The 18,964-nt window shown below is 50.5% G+C and overlaps 1 protein-coding gene across 2 annotated transcripts; it reads right to left on the minus strand.

Annotated features, from left to right (window-relative positions):
• Nucleotides 1-2,083: 2,083 nt before the first annotated feature.
• Nucleotides 2,084-13,048, minus strand: TMEM222 (transmembrane protein 222). 2 transcript variants are annotated; one of them, XM_026014427.2, is made up of 6 exons: nt 12,798-13,048; nt 7,450-7,534; nt 6,194-6,225; nt 4,534-4,630; nt 4,319-4,449; nt 2,084-3,186 (listed from the first exon to the last, which is right to left on the minus strand). In XM_026014427.2, the coding sequence occupies exons 1-6, from the start codon at nt 12,989-12,991 to the stop codon at nt 3,099-3,101; spliced, it is 627 nt and encodes a 208-aa protein (XP_025870212.1). In that variant the 5' UTR covers nt 12,992-13,048; the 3' UTR covers nt 2,084-3,098. The 2 variants fall into 2 exon arrangements, with proteins under 2 accessions (XP_025870212.1, XP_072606765.1); XM_072750664.1 differs by having other exon boundaries at nt 7,345-7,534; nt 12,798-13,039.
• Nucleotides 13,049-18,964: the final 5,916 nt, after the last annotated feature.

The following is an 18,964-nucleotide window of genomic DNA, read 5'->3' on the forward strand; positions in this document are numbered from 1 at the left end:
CTTCCCTATCTCCTGGCCTCCATTCAGCCCCTCTGGTCCTGCCTGCACAAGGCTGTTGGAGGCCCTTTCTGAGCCCTACTTTTGTCTGTGATTCCTCAGCTTTGGAAGGTGCTGACAGACAAGCAGGGTGACCCTCTGGTTCCAAAGTCCTCCCAAAAAGCCCGGCCTCCCTGAGGCCCTTTGACTAACTCTTGGGCTGCCCCACTCCTAGGCCTGACTCTCATAGCTGCAAGGTAAGTGCAGCTCTGGTGTCCTTGCCACCCACATCCTTAGGGGCCTACCCAAAGGCTCCGCTTCCCTTGATGCTCCCTTGTCCCTCCCCACTTTCCACTGCCCCCCCCCCACCTCTCCCTGGGCTCCCCTGCCTCCACACTATGCAAGGAGCTCAGGGCTTAGGTGAAGAGGTTGCGGGGGGGGGGGGGGGGGGGGGACTGGAGGCCAACAGGTCTGGCTTAAACTTCTGGCTCTGCCATGTGGTCCCCAGTGGACTTGGATCAGTGACAATCTCTGTAGGCCTCACTGTCTGCCTTTATAAAACCAGGGCAGTGACAGCAGACATCTCCTGGGACTGCTCTAAGGAGTGTCCCTTGGCTTGCCTCCAGCATCCATTCTCCCTTCTCTTAGGTCACAGCACCCAGTCCTTTGGAGAAGAGCCCCTCCCAACCTTACCCCCTGTGCTTTGCCCACATGGTGGTTCTGAGTGGGGGCTCTGGAACTAGGCTACTGGGCTTGAACATGGTTCCACTCTTCCTGCCTCTGTGTCCTTGAGCAAAGCACTTTACCTCTCTGCGCTCACTTCATCTGTAAAATGGGGACAATAGCCCCAAACTCATGGGGTTGTGGTGAGGGTAAAGGACTTTCTGATGAGGCCTAGCACACACTGAGCACTCAGTAACCTGGTGATTTTTTTTTAAATTTTTATTTATTTATGATAGGCACACAGTGAGAGAGAGAGGCAGAGACACAGGCAGAGGGAGAAGCAGGCTCCATGCTCCGGGAGCCCGACGTGGGATTCGATCCCGGGTCTCCAGGATCGCGCCCTGGGCCAAAGGCAGGCGCCAAACCGCTGCGCCACCCAGGGATCCCCAACCTGGTGATTTTTATGGCACCTCTCTGTATCCTGTTTCCCCCAGGCTAATTTTAAAGTTCTGCTGGGTGGGGGCAGGCCTTATTGCTTTCTCTATCCATTTTGCTGTGGTTGTCCTCTATACTGGAACTCTTCCTCCCCGCAACCAACTCTCAGCTGGACCTCAATATACATGCAAAACAGATTTTTGAAAATGGAATCGTTATGGAGAAGGGAGGGGGCACATCTCTCTTGTTCTGGAGAAACCCCAGCACTGCAGGGTCTGGGATAAGCTGATAGAACCTTCCAGAGCAGCTAGGGCTGTCCTCAAGGCCAGCCTCAGGAGGAACACAAAAGGCCCTCAGGATTCAGAGCCCAAATTCTTTGCTAGTTCAACTAAAATGACACATGACACATGGCAAGGTTAGGAGAGACGTCACCGAGGAAGTGGCTTTTACACCAAGCCTTGGAAAGGAGGGCCACAATTTCAACAGGTGGGAGGCAAAGGACCAGAAATAAGCAGGCTCTGCCGTCTTGCTGGAGGGCAGGGCAGTGACCTGATCACTGGGGGTGGGCATGAGGAACTTGGCAATATGACCAATGGACATGGAGAGGCCAGAGGCCGGGGTGATCACCTTGGCTTATCCCCAGCTGTGCACCCGACAGGTCCAGGGCACTCGTCTGCACAGCCCCACCTCCCAATGCTACTGCCAGTTCTTCCCAACAGGAAATACAGGAAGGTTTCAATACTCACCTGCCTTGAGGAGAAAGCTCTGGAATGGTACACGTGGAAGGGTGGGGGCTTCCACAGCCTGGACCCATGGCAGGAGGGACCTGAGGGAGGTGGATCTCTCTATAAGCTCTGCCTGACATAGGCTAGGCACTGGATGAGGACTCAACCATGGTCCTGGCAACCAGAGCCCTCGCCAGGGGGCAGAGGTACTCAAGGACATCAAGAAGAAACGAGCTCGAGGGGCCAGGGGCCACTGGAGGGAGAAACAAGGACAAGACACAGTCTGGAGTCAAACTCTTTATTGCCCTGCCCAGGGAGCCCTGCAAGGAATCCACAGAGCAGAAGTGAGGGGCAGCACATGCCCTTTCCACAACTTGAAGATAGGGGGCGCCAGTGGCAGGTGGGAGGAAACAGCTCCCCTCCAGCTACCTGGGCACTGGCTGCTCTGATGCCCCCCACCACATCCTGGACCCATGGGGCACCATCACCAGTGCCCCCAGGCAAGGCCTGTACCTGCGGTGGGACCCAAGCTTTGTTTCCACTGCTCTGGTCTATGGGTGGTCACCCTGGACTTGTCAGCCATCACTCATCTCTCCAGGCTGGCTGGGGGAGCCCAGGCCCCCAACTGCAGGGGAAGATGGGCTCAAGTGCTGGGAAACCCAGGGTGAGTGGGAAGCAGGAGCTACATGGGCTGGAGGGTACCAGGAGATGGGGCACACTGCCCCTAGTGCAGCTTCTGTCAGACATCTGATCGGGGGCCCATCCAGCCCTACTACATCATTCTAGAGTCTAGTGGTGAAAGTCCTAGGACAGATTAGCTTGTGGAGACTTCTTAGTATACTCCACCTGCCCTGGGACCAGAGCCCTAGCAGGTGGATGTTCTCCAATTCCAGCTCTGGCCCCCTGTGCTGCCTTGTCCGGTGGTCCAAATGTGCTCCCTTTCCCCATCAGGCACTGGGCTGAGGCAGAGGAAGCCCAGCAGGCAGTGGCAGGAGCAGCTCTACAGAGGGAAGCTAAGGCCTTTCCAACAGATGAACAAAGAGGGTGCCTCAAGGGCAGGGCTCACAAGCCTGGGGAGGAGGGGACAGGGAGCTTCTTAGTGACCAGTGAGACACGACAAGCAAACACCCCCACCCCCCCTTGTCTTCAGTCCCTATTCAATCCTGTCTAGCCCAGACCCCTGGGTCTAACCAGCAAACCCATCACTGCCTTTTGGGGCAAGAAGAAAGAATCTGGAACCAAAAGGGGTGGCAACTGCCTGCTCAGGAATCTGGTGGGCTCAGGGCCATGACGCAGCCATCACCGAAGGTTGAAGACGAGACTGACAGTTAGGATGATGCCCAGGAGGAGGACGAAGGGCAGCCAGGTCTTCACGAAAGCTCCGACACTGACAGAGAAGAGAGAGGGGAGTCTGAATAGGAAGACCCGATGAGTGGGGTGTGTTTCAGAGTCCTGTCTGCCTACTGACCCAGATGGGGCTGCTGCTCCTGAGGAAGCTCCTGGAACCACTCCTCCACCCCCACATTTGGTCAGTCAAGGGAATGGGCCCAGCCTGGCTCAGCACCGACCCTGTAGGGCTGCCAATTACAGTCCCGGGCAAGGGCTGTTCCAGGTTCCTGGGAGCATCTGACATCTCACTGAGCAAGGACAAGAGATGTGTCCACCCTCTCTGGGCCTCACTGCTCTATCCACAAACACCCCTCTCTGGGGAACTCTTCAATCTTGGTGTGGAATCCAAGGGCTGCCCTCTCATGAGGCCCACTGGGAGGGGAGGGATCAGCAAGTTAGCGCATGATGGTGTGGCCGGAGCTGAGGGGCTGGGAGTCAGGGCTCTGCCTCAGTCTGTGTGTGACCATGGTTACGGTCTTCTCTGGGGACCTCTAAAAGACTTTGGGACTTAAAAAAAAAAAAGACCCCTAAGAGTCTCCTTTTCAGAAGCTCTTAATGATGCATACAGCTAGCGAGAAGCCTAGAGAGGCTTCGAGGTGAGACCAGGCACGTGCTGGCTCCCAGGTGGGTGAATCACTCAACCTCTCTGAGCATCCTCAACCTAAGAATTGAGGTCAAAATGCCTTTGACCTTACAGGTTGAGCCTGTGGCTTCAAAGGTCCTCCCAGGCCACCACTAAGGCCCACCTGCCCAGAACCCTGCCTCTGATGAGGAAGGATGGGAAGGGATCCTGTAGGGTAGTTACCACCCCCTCCTTGGAGGGTCTCCATGTTCACCTGACCTGAGCACAGGGCTCTGTGGGCTCTCAGCCTCTCTAAGGAGCCAGAATCATTACCTCCATTTGACCAGGGGCAGTTGCAGCTTAGAGAGGCCAAGGCAGGTGGCTGAGATTGCACAGACTTCAGCATGGTCACCTTCCTTTCCATCAGGATCTCAGCTAGTTACTCTAGAACCCTCATGGTTCCAAACAGCAACTGCTTTGTCCCTGTTCACTGCAGGACTCCACAAATGGTCATGATGGGATCCTTGGGAGAGCAGCCCCAGAAGTGAGTTACGGGTGGATAGCTCACCTGACATACTTCCCATACAGCAGGCAGAAGAAGCAGAGCGTCACCATGTTCCAGTTGGTGCTGTTGTTATAGCGCATCAAGTTCAAGGCCAACGCCACATGTGAGTGACAGTTGTCACAGCAGAGACTGTGCTAGAGGTGCAGGAAGGGTTGCTTTAGGCTGGGCTGTGGGGGAACTCCCACCCCAGTTCCTGTGATCAGGAGCAGCCCACCTACCATGCGGTGCTTGTACTCCTCAGAGGCGTCGTGCACAGCTGTGTCCCACGCATTGGGCCCACTAGCGTACACCTGAGCAGGGTCCAACTTCCAGTACCTGGGAGGAGAGAAGGGGTTCTGGGCATTGGCTCACCTCTCTTACAGATAGCCTCACAAATGTTCTGGACACCTGCTCTGTGCAGGGCCCTGAGTGTGTGCTGAGGCTGCAGGGGTGAGGCAAGTCCAGGAAAAGAGCCACACAGTGGACAACATGGTGTGACAATGCCTGGTGCCGTGTGAATCCTGGAGATGATATGGGGGAATATGAGAGGCTTTGGGGGTGACATCTGAATCTAATTTGAAGGAAGAGGGGTTGGCCATGTACAGAAGAGGGAATGGGCATTCTAGGCAGAGGGCACAGTGTGAACAGAGGGAGAGGCACAAAATTGTGCAGCATGTACCAGGAGTTAAGTGACTGGGCATGGCTGGAGGGGTCAGAGAGAGGAACAGAGTGACAGAACACTGGAAGGGGAATCAGGAAATGCAGGTGAGGCCACATGGTGGGGGACCTGAATGTCACTTTGAGTTTATTCACAGGCAGCATGCTCTCTGCCCCTCCCTTCTCCACACGAGACTAGGGTGAATGGGAGAAGAGCCCGTGGAGCTAAAAGCTCACAGACCTCGAGCTGGGTGAGAGTGGCTATGCCAAGGCGCAGAGGGCCCAGAGGGTCTCCAGCTAGGAAGTGCTGGGAGGGCAGGGCGCCCTCTGGTTGCTGTGTGGGGAACAGCTTGGTGGAAGAGCCTAGAGGCTGTGCCTGTCCTGTGGCTGGCTGTGCAGGAGCTCCTGTCTGGAAACAGGTGCCTTTAAAAAAACAGCCTGGCAGCAGACATTCAGCCCAGAGGTCCTTGGCCAACATTTCCACCTGCCTGTAGAAGTCAGAAAGTGTTGGGGAACCAGTTCCAGACTGCCTCTGCTGTGCGGGATACCAACTCCTCCCTGGGGCCTGACTCACCAGGGGCAGCCCCAGACCACAGGGGCTGTTCTAAGCATACTGATGACAGAGACATTGTCACCAGGCCCACAGCTGAGAGGGCCCCCAAGACAGAAAAAATTAAGGGATGACTAGTTGGCTCAGTTGGTGAAGCATGTAACTCTTGATATTGGGGGTTTTGAGTTCAAACCTCATGCTGGGTGTAGAGATCACTTAAAAAAAAAAAAAAAAAAAGACAGAAAAAACGAAGACCAATAATTCCAAACACCCAGACATACCAACAGCTCCCAGAGGGCCTGACTACTTTTATTCTAACCAGAACTTTCCAGATGAGTTCCAAGCAGTGCCTCCTTTACACCTTAAATGGCTTGTTTATTTCTGAGAAGAATCTAGATTTTGGAACTTATGGGTATGAGTCTTAGCTCTGCCACTTCCTGTATGATTGTGACCCTTTTCTTTCCTCATCCTTCCAATGGACCTGAATACAACCTTGTAGAGCTGAGGCAAACTCTAGATGGTCTGTGGGTGAAGACCCAGCCAGGGACTGGTGCACGAGATGCTTGGCACATGCTGTTTGCTCTGGGGGAGCCTGGCTATCCTTCCCCTCATCCCATTCTCGGGGTGCTGACTCTCGCTGTGTCCCAGAAGGCCTGGCCCTAGGGCTAGTCACATGGGTGCTCATCACTTACTTGGCGGGCTTCCCAAAGGCCATGTTGTCTTCCTGTTGAGGGACAAGAGCAGAAGTCAGTGGAGGACCTGCATCTAGCCTGGCAGACAGGACTGGCCAGCGGTGGAAGTGCAGTGATTAAGAAGGGGGTGTGTCAGGTGGGAAGAAGTGGCATCTGGGCCCTGCTCTGGGGCTGGCACAGCATTTAAAGTGCCAGCAGCAGCTTTTCTGTGAGAAGGCAGCATTTCGGCAGGGCTGCACAGAGCTCTGCACCCGGGAACCAAACACATGGAGGGCCAGTCACGACTGCCCTTCTGTGTGGCTCCCACGTATAATTCTCTCACTCTCTCTAGCCCTCATTTGCTCCAAGTTCTCTGATCAATCTCAGATTGCTCACGGGGAGGCAGTTTCCTCTGTGGTATAAATGACAACACTCTCTGACCTCCTGACCCGACAACAGTGGCCCACAGAGGCTCTTCTCTGTCTGGTAACCTGACTGAATCATTCAGAGCAAGTCTAGGGGTTGGGGAAGGCTTCCTATGAGGGATGTTTCATCTAAGCTCCAGACCTGCCATACAAGGGCCGGGGCAGATTTTGGGTTCAGAATCAAGAAGACCCAGCTGACAGAGCTGGTCAAAGATGAATTATGATAAGAATATATAAGAGCAAAACACCTTTGTCATGTTAAGATGGTCATGACAACTATTAATACAAACAGACTGGTACCATCACATCCCTTCATTCCAACCTCTGATGGAGATAAAGCTATGCCCTGGCAACAGGCAGGATGCTGCTGCTCATCTGGAACAGGCCCACTGTACCCATCTTGAGCACATCCCCTAAGAACACAGCTGCTCCATTCTATAAGCCCCACCCCCTCTTCTCCATGGTCACACCCAGAGAACCACATCAGCCTTCCGTGTCCCCACCTTGTGACTCCCACCTTCTGAAGGTCCAGAGATGTGGTTCCTGGATGGTCTGACTCTCCACTCTTGCCTCTAACCCCTACCCATGTCTTGGTACCCCAGGGATGGGCAAAGGACTGGGTCAGTTACTTAAGAATCCTTCTGGCCACACTGCCCTCCTGGCCTGTCCTGGAGGCAAGAGAAGGGGGAGAGGGGTCAAACACTGGTGAAGAGCAGAGGGCCAGTGCCAGGACTGTCTGGTACCTACATTCTCCTGGGCCTTGGGCAGACTGGAAAGCTGCCTCAGGTAGGACAGGCCAGTCTTCCACGTAAGCCTTGGAACCCACTGGAGGGAGGCCAGACAGGAACTCACCGAGACAAAGTAGGGGCCAGCAAAATCCCGAATGACTCCTGTGGATGTGCAGATGCCCATGTGGCCGATGATGGGGAAAAACCACCTGCGAAAAAAAGGACAGGGAAGGGACAGAGCTTAGGGTGTCTTTCAGCTGGTCAGAAAGACACTGGGGACACTCCATCCAGTGTGAGAGTATGTGAATATTGTGCAATGAGTGCCAGTTAGGGAGGCTGGGAGGCTGGGGAAGGACAGAAGAGGGGTGAGTGCAAGCGAACACCACAGTGGAATACCACTGCACCCCAAGAATGGCTAAACCATAGGGATGGTAACATGGAGTATGGGGAGGCTGGGGGGCAACTGGAAATGTTTCTACTGCCTTCGAAAACCAGCAGTTACTCTATGCCTCAGCAATCCCACTTAAGAGTGGACACTCAGGTGAAACAAATGTCCACCAATGCCAGGTACGAGAATACTCATAGCACCTTCATTCAGCATAGCTCAAAATAACATTGTCAGAACTCACTGAACTGCACATTTAAAATGTATGTACTTTTTTGTATATAAATTATATCCCCCCCCAAAAAATAAAAAAAATAAATTATATCCCAATAAAGTTGATGTCTTACCCCCAAGTTTTTATTTAAATTCCAGCTAGTTAATGTACAGTGCAATATTAGTTTCAAGTGTAGGATTTAGTGATTCATCACTTACATACAACAGCTGGTGCTCATTGAAACAGGTGCCCAGCTCAATACCCGTCACTTGTTTAACCCATCCTCCTCTCCACCTCTCCCAATAAAGTTGCTTTTAAAAATAACTAGAAGGGATCCCTGGGGGGCTCAGTGGTTTGGTGCCTGCCTTTGGCCCAGGGCACGATCCTGGAGTCCCGGGATCGAGTCCCGCGTCGGGCTCCCGGCATGGAGCCTGCTTCTCCCTCTGCCTGTGTCTCTGCCTCTCTCTCTCTATCATGAATAAATAAAAAAATAAATAAAATCTTTAAAAAAAATAACTAGAAATAATCCATATGTCCAACAATAGTAAAATGAGTAAGTAAATTAGGGTATAGTCATGAAATGTATGTAACAATAAAAAGAGGGGCAGCCCCGGTGGCGCAGCGGTTTAGCTCCGCCTGCAGCCCAGTCAGATCCCCTTTTTGTAACTTTTTTATTGAGACATAAGAAACACTGTAGGGATCCCTGGGTGGCTCAGCGGTTTGGCGCCTGCCTTTGGCCCAGGGCACGCGATCCTGAGTCCCGGGATCGAGTCCCACATCGGGCTCCCGGCATGAGGCCTGCTTCTCCCTCTGCCTATGTCTCTGCCTTTCTCTCTCTCTATGTCTATCATGAATAAATAAATAAATCTTTAAAAAAAAAAGTTACAAAAAGTGTGAGAGGGAGACACTGAAACCAATCTGTTGGTGGGGGAAGGGTTTCAGGGATGGCTGCTCTTAAGAGATGATGAAGTAACAATAGGTGGAAGGATAATGAAGACAAAAGCATGGTGTATTCCAGGAACTTAAAGCCCAAATTTTTAAAAAACCAAATCTCAGTTGGACCCCAATATGCAAAACATATAGGAACCCCTGATCTGTCTAGGGCATGAGAACCATGGTACTACAAGGGTGTAGGTGCTGAACAGACTGATCCAGTTTGAGGACTCGTGGGGAGGCGGTGGGGAGAGAACTCATTACAAGGCCAGTGGCCGAGTGCTGGTTTGAAAGCTGCATCCTGCTAGGGAGAGGTAAAACCTCAATCATTAGGGGATGGAGCAGTCAGCAAAAGCTTTGCAGAGGAGGTGACTTTTAACCCTGACCCGTGAAAGGACAGGATGTCTGTCATCAGGCAGAAAGCAAAACTCCAAAGCAGCAAAGTGCTGCATATGTCTGGAGGACGTGAGGGGACCAAGAGTGGAGGGAAGAAAGGCAGCCAGTTCAGAAGCTGTTTTGGAATACTGGCAAGAGATGATGGTGATCCTGACTAGATTATTGGTGGGTGGTAAGGTGGCTGAGACGCAGATGGATTCAAAAGATCCTTAAAAAGAACACTGGGCAGTTTTATGACCAATGGGACAAAGGCCTTCCTAGATCTGCTTCCCAGGCATCTGGAAGGATGATGTGGCCAGAGCCGTGTCTTGGGAACATAATCCAGGTTCCACCGTTCCCTTGCTTAACACTCATTAATGGCTTCTTGTTACACTTAAAATTCCTTCGAACAGTTTGGGTTTGCTTACTCCTTGATATCACCTCACTCCTCTTTCTAGCTACATTGCCTGCTTCAGGTTCCTCAAACACACCAAATCTTCCCACTTCAATGCTTTTTGCATTTGCCTCTGTCTGAAACACTCTTCCTCCAGAGCTTCACACAGCTGGCTGCTTCTCATTATTTAGGCCTCAGCTTGACTGTTCACTTGGGAGGTTTTCCCTGACCATGTCTTTTAGAGTAGCCACACACCACCCCAGGAATCCCAGATCTCATCACTCTGCTTTAATTTCTTCATAGTCTCTACTATGAAATTAATCTTGTTTACTCACAGGGATACTGTCTTTCCCCACTAGTAGATAAACTCCAAGAAAGCAGGGATTTCCTTATTTGTTACAGTCCCCAGAACAGTGCCTGGCATGCAGCTGGAGCTAAGAATTCATTGACTGATAAATGATGAATGACGGAATGTCCTGAATTTTTTAGTGGAGTCAGGCTCTGAATTCAGAGCTGGGTTGAATCTTGACTTTGTTTTGGGCAAGTTACTCATTCCCAACTTTGTCAGTGAGAGGTGGATAGTAATAATTACCTCAATGTGGGGCTACTCTGAGGATTAACAGGCTATGTTTGCGAAGTGCTTAACACACTTCCTTGCATTTGTAGTTGCTCAATGTCGTTACCATGAAGTACTTGATAAGTACTTGTTATCTAATTGGCTGGACTGGCATAGAATAAGTTGCTAAAGAGCTATGGTGGCTATAGGCTAGACACTCAGAATTATGGGAAAGGAACTCCTCTGGCTTTTCTCAGACCCTGATTTCAGAAACCACCCTCCACCCCCATCTCAGTTCCTTTCATCTGGATGGGGAGAAGGTCTGGGTTTGACCAGTAACCCACATACCACAGCTGTGCCGGAAATCAGAGTAAAGGCTGGAGACAACAGCAGAGCCCTCAGCCTAGGGAAGCCTCAGGGAAGAAACTCTCTAAGTATTTGTCAGTCTGGAAGCACCATGAAGGCAAACTCCAAAGCTTCTTTGTGGACTACTATCTACTCAGACCCAGTACATAATAGATCCTCAATAATTACTCATTGAAGGAAGGGAGGAAGGAAGGAAAGAAGTTAGGAAGTTCCTAACCTTGGAGAGCTCCACCTGGTAGACTATCTCAGTGGAAAGAGCCTCACGCTGGCTTCTAAGCCTTTATTTCCTCATCTACAAAATGCGGATGACAGTATCTATTTTCATTAGGTTGACATAAGGACTGAATGAGATAATGAATATAAAATGTTTAGAATAGAGTCCAGAACAGAGCATGTATCCAATCTTAGCTGCTTTTATTAGTAGCAGTAGCTATTATCTGGCTTTTCATGCAGAATTATCAACATCTTTGAGGGGTGGACAGATCCTTGAATTCATTTGCCTCCTCTTTGATCCCCTTTCCAAAGACAGATGACAGTTCCTTGTGCCACATTTATTCCTAGCTCTGCACTCTAGGTCAGCTATCAACACGATGCACTGCGATAGTTAGTTCCTGTTTCCCCCTTCTGCTGGAGGTTTGACAGGGGAACTCTGGCTTATTTATTTTATGAACACATGCACATAGGTGAGAACAGAAATGGTGTGAGCTGCTCCTGGCCCAGCTGACTGGGGAACGTGATGCCTCCACCTGATGTTGTTACCAGGTCTCTGGAAAAGAGAGGATTCTATGAATGTGTTTCTGAGAACAGGGAAAAACCAAAGAGGTCTTAAGAAAAAAAGACAGGTTTTCAGTAAAACCGATACATTCCTTGAATACCCCTTCCAGTTATTCTCATGTTAACATTTTATTTTCTTCATAGCACTAGTCACTATCAGAAGTACTTTATTAGCTTGTTTACTATCTCCTTTCACCATGATTTAAACTCTATGACAGCAAGGATCCTATCTGCTTCATTTGTCACTTTATGTTTTTATCACTTTGAACTACTCTAGGCACAAAGGAGTCAACTTAGCAAATGTATTACAAGAACACTGAATGAATGAATGAATGAATGAACACACTTTCTTAACATTTTTATTTTTAAAGGATTCAGACTGGAAAACTTTTAAACCAAATGCATAAACATTTGAAAACACAAGCAAGTGAAGTATTTTAACATAATACAAAAAGTCATTTTTGGATCATCAATATATAAGGCCAGAAAAATGATCCCTTCTCCACACCACTTGGCTGTTTATGATACAGGGAACACATTTATCTCATCAGGTGAGGGGAGGCAATCAAAAGAGAGCATGTTATGGAGTCAGAAAGTCGACTGAGTTTGGGATGCCCTTGCTCACTGGCATGTGAACCTGACCAAGACCTTTAATGGTAAAGAGGAAGCTCAGTGTCATCATCTGTGAAATTACTACCTTAGAAAATGACCGTGACATTCAGAGGAAATGGGTGTGAAAGAACTTGACCAATGGTCCAGCACTGTGAGGTGTGGTTTTTAGCAGTTGTCAAGGCTGAGGGAGGAGAGCAAACCAGCTCCCCCAACCCAGGAGCTCTTCTCTAAAAGGTGGCTCTACTATAGGAGCACCTGCTCTCTCTCCTGACAAAGGAGGAGGTCATGGGAGGCGCGCTGCCTTGGGAGGCAGACATCCTGGGACCTAACCTCGCTTTGCAACTGAAGTAGTGTGTGATCTCCAGCCTCAGCACCTGGGAGACAAAGCGTTGGACTTCCAGATCTCTGGGGCCCCTTTTCACTGTTGACATCTCAGGAGGCAGTGGTCCCAGCCACACTCCCGCTCTCGCCTCGACTGTCTTGCGTATAAGGAAGTGATCAGCAAGCATTTGCTCAACGAACGAATAAAGCAGTGAATGAGTGAAGGTGTCTCCTCGGCCCCGGTGAGGGGCCCCCTCTTCCGTACGCCCACAGGTCCTGCGCTTCCCAGACACACAGAACCTTTTCCGCCGCTCTACAACCGTCCTTCTCCCTGACTACACCAGGTGTCATGAGGGCGAGGAGCGAGTCCCATCTGTCATCAGAAACTGGCACGGCGCAGGTGACGGGGTTCTGTGACTGGGCGAGGGGTGCGGGCCGGACCCGAGGGAAGGGCTTGCAGCACGTCGGAGCCGCAGGCTTGGCCCGGCCCTCCCCGCCCCCCGACTCTCCCCGTCCCTCGGCGGACGCCGGGCGAGACTCACGTGAGCACCGGGATGGGCGTCCACACCACGCAGTAGGGAAAGCGGCTCCGGTCCACGTCCATGGCGCTGCTGCCCGAGCCGCTGAATTGCTTCTTGTCCGTCTCGGCCGCCGTCGGTGCCTCCACTTCCGCCATCCCGGGTGGGGGCGGCGGCGGCGGCAACAGGAGCGGCGAACTCCCTTCCGCTTCCGCCATGCTGCGCGCCCCCCGCTCCGGCGGGCCCCGGGCTCCGGCGCCGCTCGCCCCGTGGCGTCACTTCCTGGAGGTGGGGTCCGCCGGCTTTGCCTTCCCCCTGGGAATCGGGGCCGCAAGCCTCTGGGCCGGGCCTGCCGGGCCCCCTGCCTCGGCGCCGGCCAGCCTCGCGGGTTTGCGGCCGCACGGCCGCGCGGAGGGAGGGATGCCCTCAGGCAGCGCGCAGTCTGGCGCGGGAGCCAGACCGAGAACTCCGTGCTTCAGAGCGCGAGGCCTCCCAGGAGGTGCGATGCAGTCGCTATTTATTGAGCGCTTCCTGAGGGGCCAAGCACTGGACATACATTGCTTTTAACCCCCATAAACTGGTTTGACAAGCGAGTTTAGGTGTTTCCCCCAGGTTGCAAGTGAGAAACTGAGGCTCAAGAGGTGCGGTGAGTGGCCACGCTCGAACCCAAGTCTATGTCCCTTGCCCTTTTCATTCTGTGGTCTCTCATGAGGTGGTGGCGCAGAGGAAGGCCAGACTAAGATGCCGTGTCGTGTGCTAGGAGCAGGGGAGACTTGCCGGGAGCTGTCTGGGCCGTCTTGGTGCTGGCCAGGGGGCACAGAGGTTGGGGGTGCAGGGGTGCGTGCAGCCGTGCAAAGAAAGAAGCCGTGCAAAGAAAGAAAAGGCTTTGCAGAGCGCAGGGTACAGGACTGTGAATATCACCTTGGTTGCAATCAATCACAAACCTTAGATGTGATCCGAACCCTTCGTGGCGCAAATGGAAAAACTGAGGCTCAGGGAAGTTCGTTAATTGTTTGAGATCACGCACAACCAGTATAAGGCAGGCAGGCTTAAATCTTGGGGTTTTTTTTGGGCTTTCTAAAGGATGCCAAGATAGCCAAAGAAAATGGAATCCGCTGGGATGGGAAGGGGAAATGTGGGATGAGAAGGAAGACAGCAGCTAAAAATCAGGCTAGGAGGAGCTAGGGACAAAATCAGAAAAATGGGAGCTGTGCCTTCTTGGGAATGTCTTTTTCTTCCACTGAATTACCCTCTCAGTGCTGACCTATAGAAAGCCTGCTGTCGGGATCCCTGGGTGGCGCAGCGGTTTGGCGCCTGCCTTTGGCCCAGGGCGCGATCCTGGAGACCTGGGATCGAATCCCACATCGGGCTCCCGGTGCATGGAGCCTGCTTCTCCCTCTGCCTATGTCTCTGCCTCTCTCTCTCTCTGTGACTATCATGAATAAATAAAAATTAAAAAAAAATTTAAAGAAAGCCTGCTGTCCTGTTACATATCTGTTATGGAACTCTAAATTCCTCGATTTCAGTACTTAGCCTAGCTCCTAGTACAGAGCAGATGCCCACTAGATGTGTTTTAATGACTGAATGGATGTTTTATAAAGGCCTTACAGATATCACAGCTGAAAATTTTTGTAGGTTTGTGCCTCTCCTGTGACCCGTGTGTAGTGTGGAATCCTTGAAGACCAACAACCAGCATCTAGCACAGAGTTTGGAATTTATTAGGTGTGCAGTATATGTTTGTTGATGAATAAATTACATTACTTCTTGATTCAATCAAGATAGGTAATCTCTTCTGGATCACAGGCTCTGAGGAAGGTCTTTGCCTTAGATATTCTTCCGTCATCACAGTCAATCCATAATTCTGGCACGGGGCTGGTGGGTGCCCGTTAGTCACATATTGTGTATATGGGTAAATAAATAACCAAAGTAAGTTTTTCTTAGGGTCTGCCACAAATGTGGTAGTACTAACACAAGTACCACCTTTACTCTTGACAGCCTTTAGTGGCTTCTCATTGTACTTAGGACAAAACACAAATATCTTACCATGGCTTGCAAGGCCCTGCATCATCAAGCCTTTTTTTTTTTTTTTTTTTTTTTGTTCACTACACTATAGCCACCCTGGCTTCCTTTTCAGTTCCTTTCGTGTACCACACTCTTTCATGCTGCCAGGGACTTGGCACACACTCCTCTGCTGAATGTTCCCACCCTCCCCTTAAGCTGGCTTTTTTTTTTTTTTAAGATTTTATTTATTTATTCATGAGAGACACACACACACACAGAGGCAGAGACACAAGGCAGAGGGAGAAGCAGGCTCCCTGTAGGGAGCCTGACATGGGACTGGATCCCTGGTCTCCAGAATCCCACTCTGGGTCAAAGGCGGTGGTAAACCTGGTAAACCACTAAACCACCGGGGCTGCCCACGCTGGCTAACTTCTATTTATCCTTCAAGTCTTAGATTAAATGTGGCTTTCTCAGAGAGTCCTTCCCAATATAAATCAGAAGGCCCCTGTTAATCTCCCTTGGGACATCCTGTTCTTTTCCTTCAAAGCACATTTTTGACTGTATTTTTGGAATCCCACACTAGGCTGGAAACTCCTTGAGGGCAGATAATACATTTGTTTACTTCTGTAAACCTAGCGCCTAGTATTCTCTAGCAGAATAGCATCTGCATCTGCTTAATAAATATTTGCAAAAATGAATGAAATGGCATACACTTATAAACTTGGTATCATATGCTGGCTACAGACTGTCCTAGGACAGGGGCCTGTCTTTATCACCTGCTACCTCTTGGTGTCCCAAGCTTTTTTAGGGGGCCCATGGAGGTTGCTGGGCACAGTGCTTGGGAGTAGCGTCTAGTCAAAGATCCTTAGCTCCTTGGCCTAGGCAGCTGCAGAAGCGTAGGCATAAAGATGGCCAGGTACCCGGAGAAACCAGCTCCTCTGACTTCTCTGGGGCTCTCTCCCAGGTTTCTCCCCTCGCCACCTCTCAGTCTCTCCACAAGGCCCCATCTCACATGCACACATCACCTGGGTTTCCCACCCAACGTAAAAGCCTCCCTAGCCTGTGCCTTGCCTCCTCTGCTGCTGCCACCTCTATCACCCACAGACAGATGGGAAATCTCCATCAGACTAACACTTCCTTCCAGGCTCAGAGGATCACAGCAGGGTCCTGGAAGAAGCTCCACTAACAGGCAGCTCAGGAAAGGATTGATAGGATTCATAGCTACCCCTCCCCTCAACACACACACCGACCTAAAATAGGAATGACCATCTGGATCCACTTATAGGGCTGGCTGGGGGAGGGAAGGATAGTAGAGCCGGAACTGTCAAGCTGGGAAATCTTCGAGGGCAAGATGCTGCTTGTTTGATGGGTGAACTCAGGGCACGTTCTCTCGGTGGGAGTCAGGGTACCCCCTCACTTGGCTCCATTTATGAGTCCCCGGGGCTCACATGCCACCTGCCTTCCACTATCACTCCTCATCCTGGCATTCAAGGCCCCCATGGTCTGGCTCTGAACCTCAACCTACTTTTCAAGCCTCATCTCTATTTCCCTCGGGACTTGCTTGGAGTTAACCTCACTGAGCTGTTTGCCCTTCAGAAAATGAGACCTGCACTTCATACCTCATGTCTTTGCTTACACTATTCCTTCAGTGGAATGCCCTTCCCCTACTCTCTCATACTACTTTCAAGGTTTCTGGCAAATGTTCCCTCTTTGCTCCCAGAGCACGAAGGCTGTGTTTCTACCTATTGAATATTCATGTGTACTTGCATTAGCATTAGCTGTTTACGTGTCTGTCTCTGCTGAGGGACTGTGAACTCCTTGAGAAGGGGTCTGACTTGGATCTATTGGTCCCTGTAGCCAAGCACAGCACCTGCAGATAGGAAGTGCTCAGGGAACACCACCATTGCTATTTATTGACCGTAGGTGGTCTCCTTCAGGCTCTGGGGAAGAATGACCTCGATCAATAACCCCAGGGAAGCAGGGCCAAGCCAGTGGGCGGTCAGGGGCAGGCTGGAGTTGCTGCTGGGCATCATGCAGTGTGTCTGGCCTGTGGGAGGGTGGAGTCCTCTCTTCTTCAGCCTTTCTGTTCCTGCTCCATTCATTATCTTCTCTGGCTCCTGGACATTGGGATTCTCCCCCATTAAACCCTGAACTGTCTTCCAGGATGGCTCCAAACCTCTCCATGGTGGGGAGAATAGACAATCTGACTCTTCGGACATTAGAGTTTACAAAACAACTTCCTTCTCTGTTCTGTTTTATAGATGGCAAACTTGCCTGAGATTATTGAAAGCACAGCTAGGACCAGAATCTACATCTCCTACACCCTGGTGGACAGTAAAGCATGACAGTTAAACATGTGAACTCTGGAGTCAGTCAGCAAGCCCAGTGTTTCAACCTAAGCTTTGTCAGTGGTTGTCATATCTTAGGAAAGTAACTGAGACTCTTGGCATCAGTTTCCTCACATCTAATATGGGAAACGGTAATTCACATATAGAGTTCTTATAAGGTTTATTTGACAGGCTATACCTGAACAGCTCCTGGCCCCAAATAAACTCAATTTTAGCTATTATAGCAGTGAAAGCCACACATCACAATTGTAGAACTCTTACTTAAAAAGCACTTTGATGCATATAATCTATGATTTGGGACCTTCTTACAATGTAGTGAAGTAACTGGAGCAGGTATTAATATACCCATTTTACTGATGAGAAAAATGAGCCCAGAGAGGTTCAAGAACTTTTCTGAAATCTAAGCACATATTAGATAAGAGTTGGGGTTTTTGAGCCTCAACCCTGGCTGTCTCTGCTGGTGACCCCTCTTAGGTCTACTGAAGAGTCACGAGGCTGAGACCAGCTTGAGATTCTGTAAATCACCACAAAATAGGTGCAAAGTATAGCTCATTAGGACCAGCTATTTTATATGTATAAAAAGAAACCAGTCAAGAGCAGGAGGCAGAACAAGACTGAACAATAGAGTACCCCATGCCTGCCATCATGTCCATCAGAATGCTTTCCTCCTTTACCACCCATACCAGACACAGAGCCTGGCAAACCAGTGGGGAGAATGCACCGGGGAGGACTCCTGATTCCCACTGAAATCCAATGTTCAGGGACGATGCACAGTCTGCATTTCTATTCCACATCTTTCAAATAATGTGGAGGTACCAGGAGGGCAGGGATTAGTCTGTTGTATGCACTTTCATTAAGCCAGTGCTGGGCACAGAGGAGTTAAAAAAGTTTCATGATATTTAAATAAGATGATTTTTAAAGACTTGGACTAGGTGGGATCCCTGGGTGGCTCAGCAGTTGAGCCTTGGTTCAGGGTGTGATCCTGGAGTCCCGGAATCGAGTACCACGTCAGGCTCCCTGCATGGAGCCTGCTTCTTCTCCCTCTGCCTGTGTCTCTGCCTCTCTCTGTATGTCTCTCATGAATAAATAAAATCTTAAAAAAAAAAAAAAAGACTTGGACTAGGAATCAGAGTTTAGGGATCTAGTCCTGGTTTTGGTGCTTTTTTTTTTTTTAATATTTTATTTATTCATGAAAGAGAGAGAGAGAGGCAGAGGCAGGCAGAGGAAGAAGCAGGCTTCCTGTGGGGAGCTTGATGCAGGACTCGATCCCAGGACCCTGGAATCACCCTGAGCCAAAGGCAGACACTCAACCACTGAGACACTTAGGTGCCCCCTGCCTTATAAAACTAAATATGCACCCCCCCACCCTGGTTTTGCTTGTAACTCACTGGAGTCCTTGGATAGCTCATCCCTTTTTCCTGCCCCTCTTTGGAACTGTCTCTTCAGAAAATGTAGTCTTTAGGGTTAGATCAGTGATCCTCAGCTCTAGCCATACTTAAAATGAATCTGGGATGCTTAAAACTAATGGATGGATGCCTGGGTCCCACCTTGGATCAATTAAAACAATCTCTGGGGTGGGACATTGTTTAAAGGGGCCCCTGGGTGGCTCAGTCTGACTCTTGATTTTGGGTCAGGTCATGATCTCCAGGCCATGAGATCAAGCTCCAGGTCAGGCTCCATGTTGAGGGCAGATGGAGGCTGCTTAAGATTCTTCTTGCCTCTGACCATCCCCCCCAAAAGTATCCTGGGTGATTCTGATGATATAGCCAGAGTGGAGAACCTCTGAGCTAGATGATCTCTCATTGCTCTTTACATTTTGCAGCCACATTTCAGCATGTGCTG

Source organism: Vulpes vulpes, chromosome 2, assembly GCF_048418805.1.
Source record: "Vulpes vulpes isolate BD-2025 chromosome 2, VulVul3, whole genome shotgun sequence".
Classification (NCBI taxonomy): Eukaryota; Metazoa; Chordata; class Mammalia; order Carnivora; family Canidae; genus Vulpes; species Vulpes vulpes.

Coding starts and splice junctions, on each gene's coding strand:
- TMEM222 (XM_072750664.1), bottom strand. CDS start 12,991: ATGGCGGAAGCGGAAGGGAGTTCGCCGCTCCTGTTGCCGCCGCCGCCG. Junction 7,535..12,797: donor ACGCCCATCCCGGTGCTCAC/GTGAGTCTCGCC, acceptor TTTTTTTCGCAG/GTGGTTTTTCCCCATCATCG. Junction 6,226..7,344: donor TGCCCAAGGCCCAGGAGAAT/GTAGGTACCAGA, acceptor GTCCCTCAACAG/GAAGACAACATGGCCTTTGG.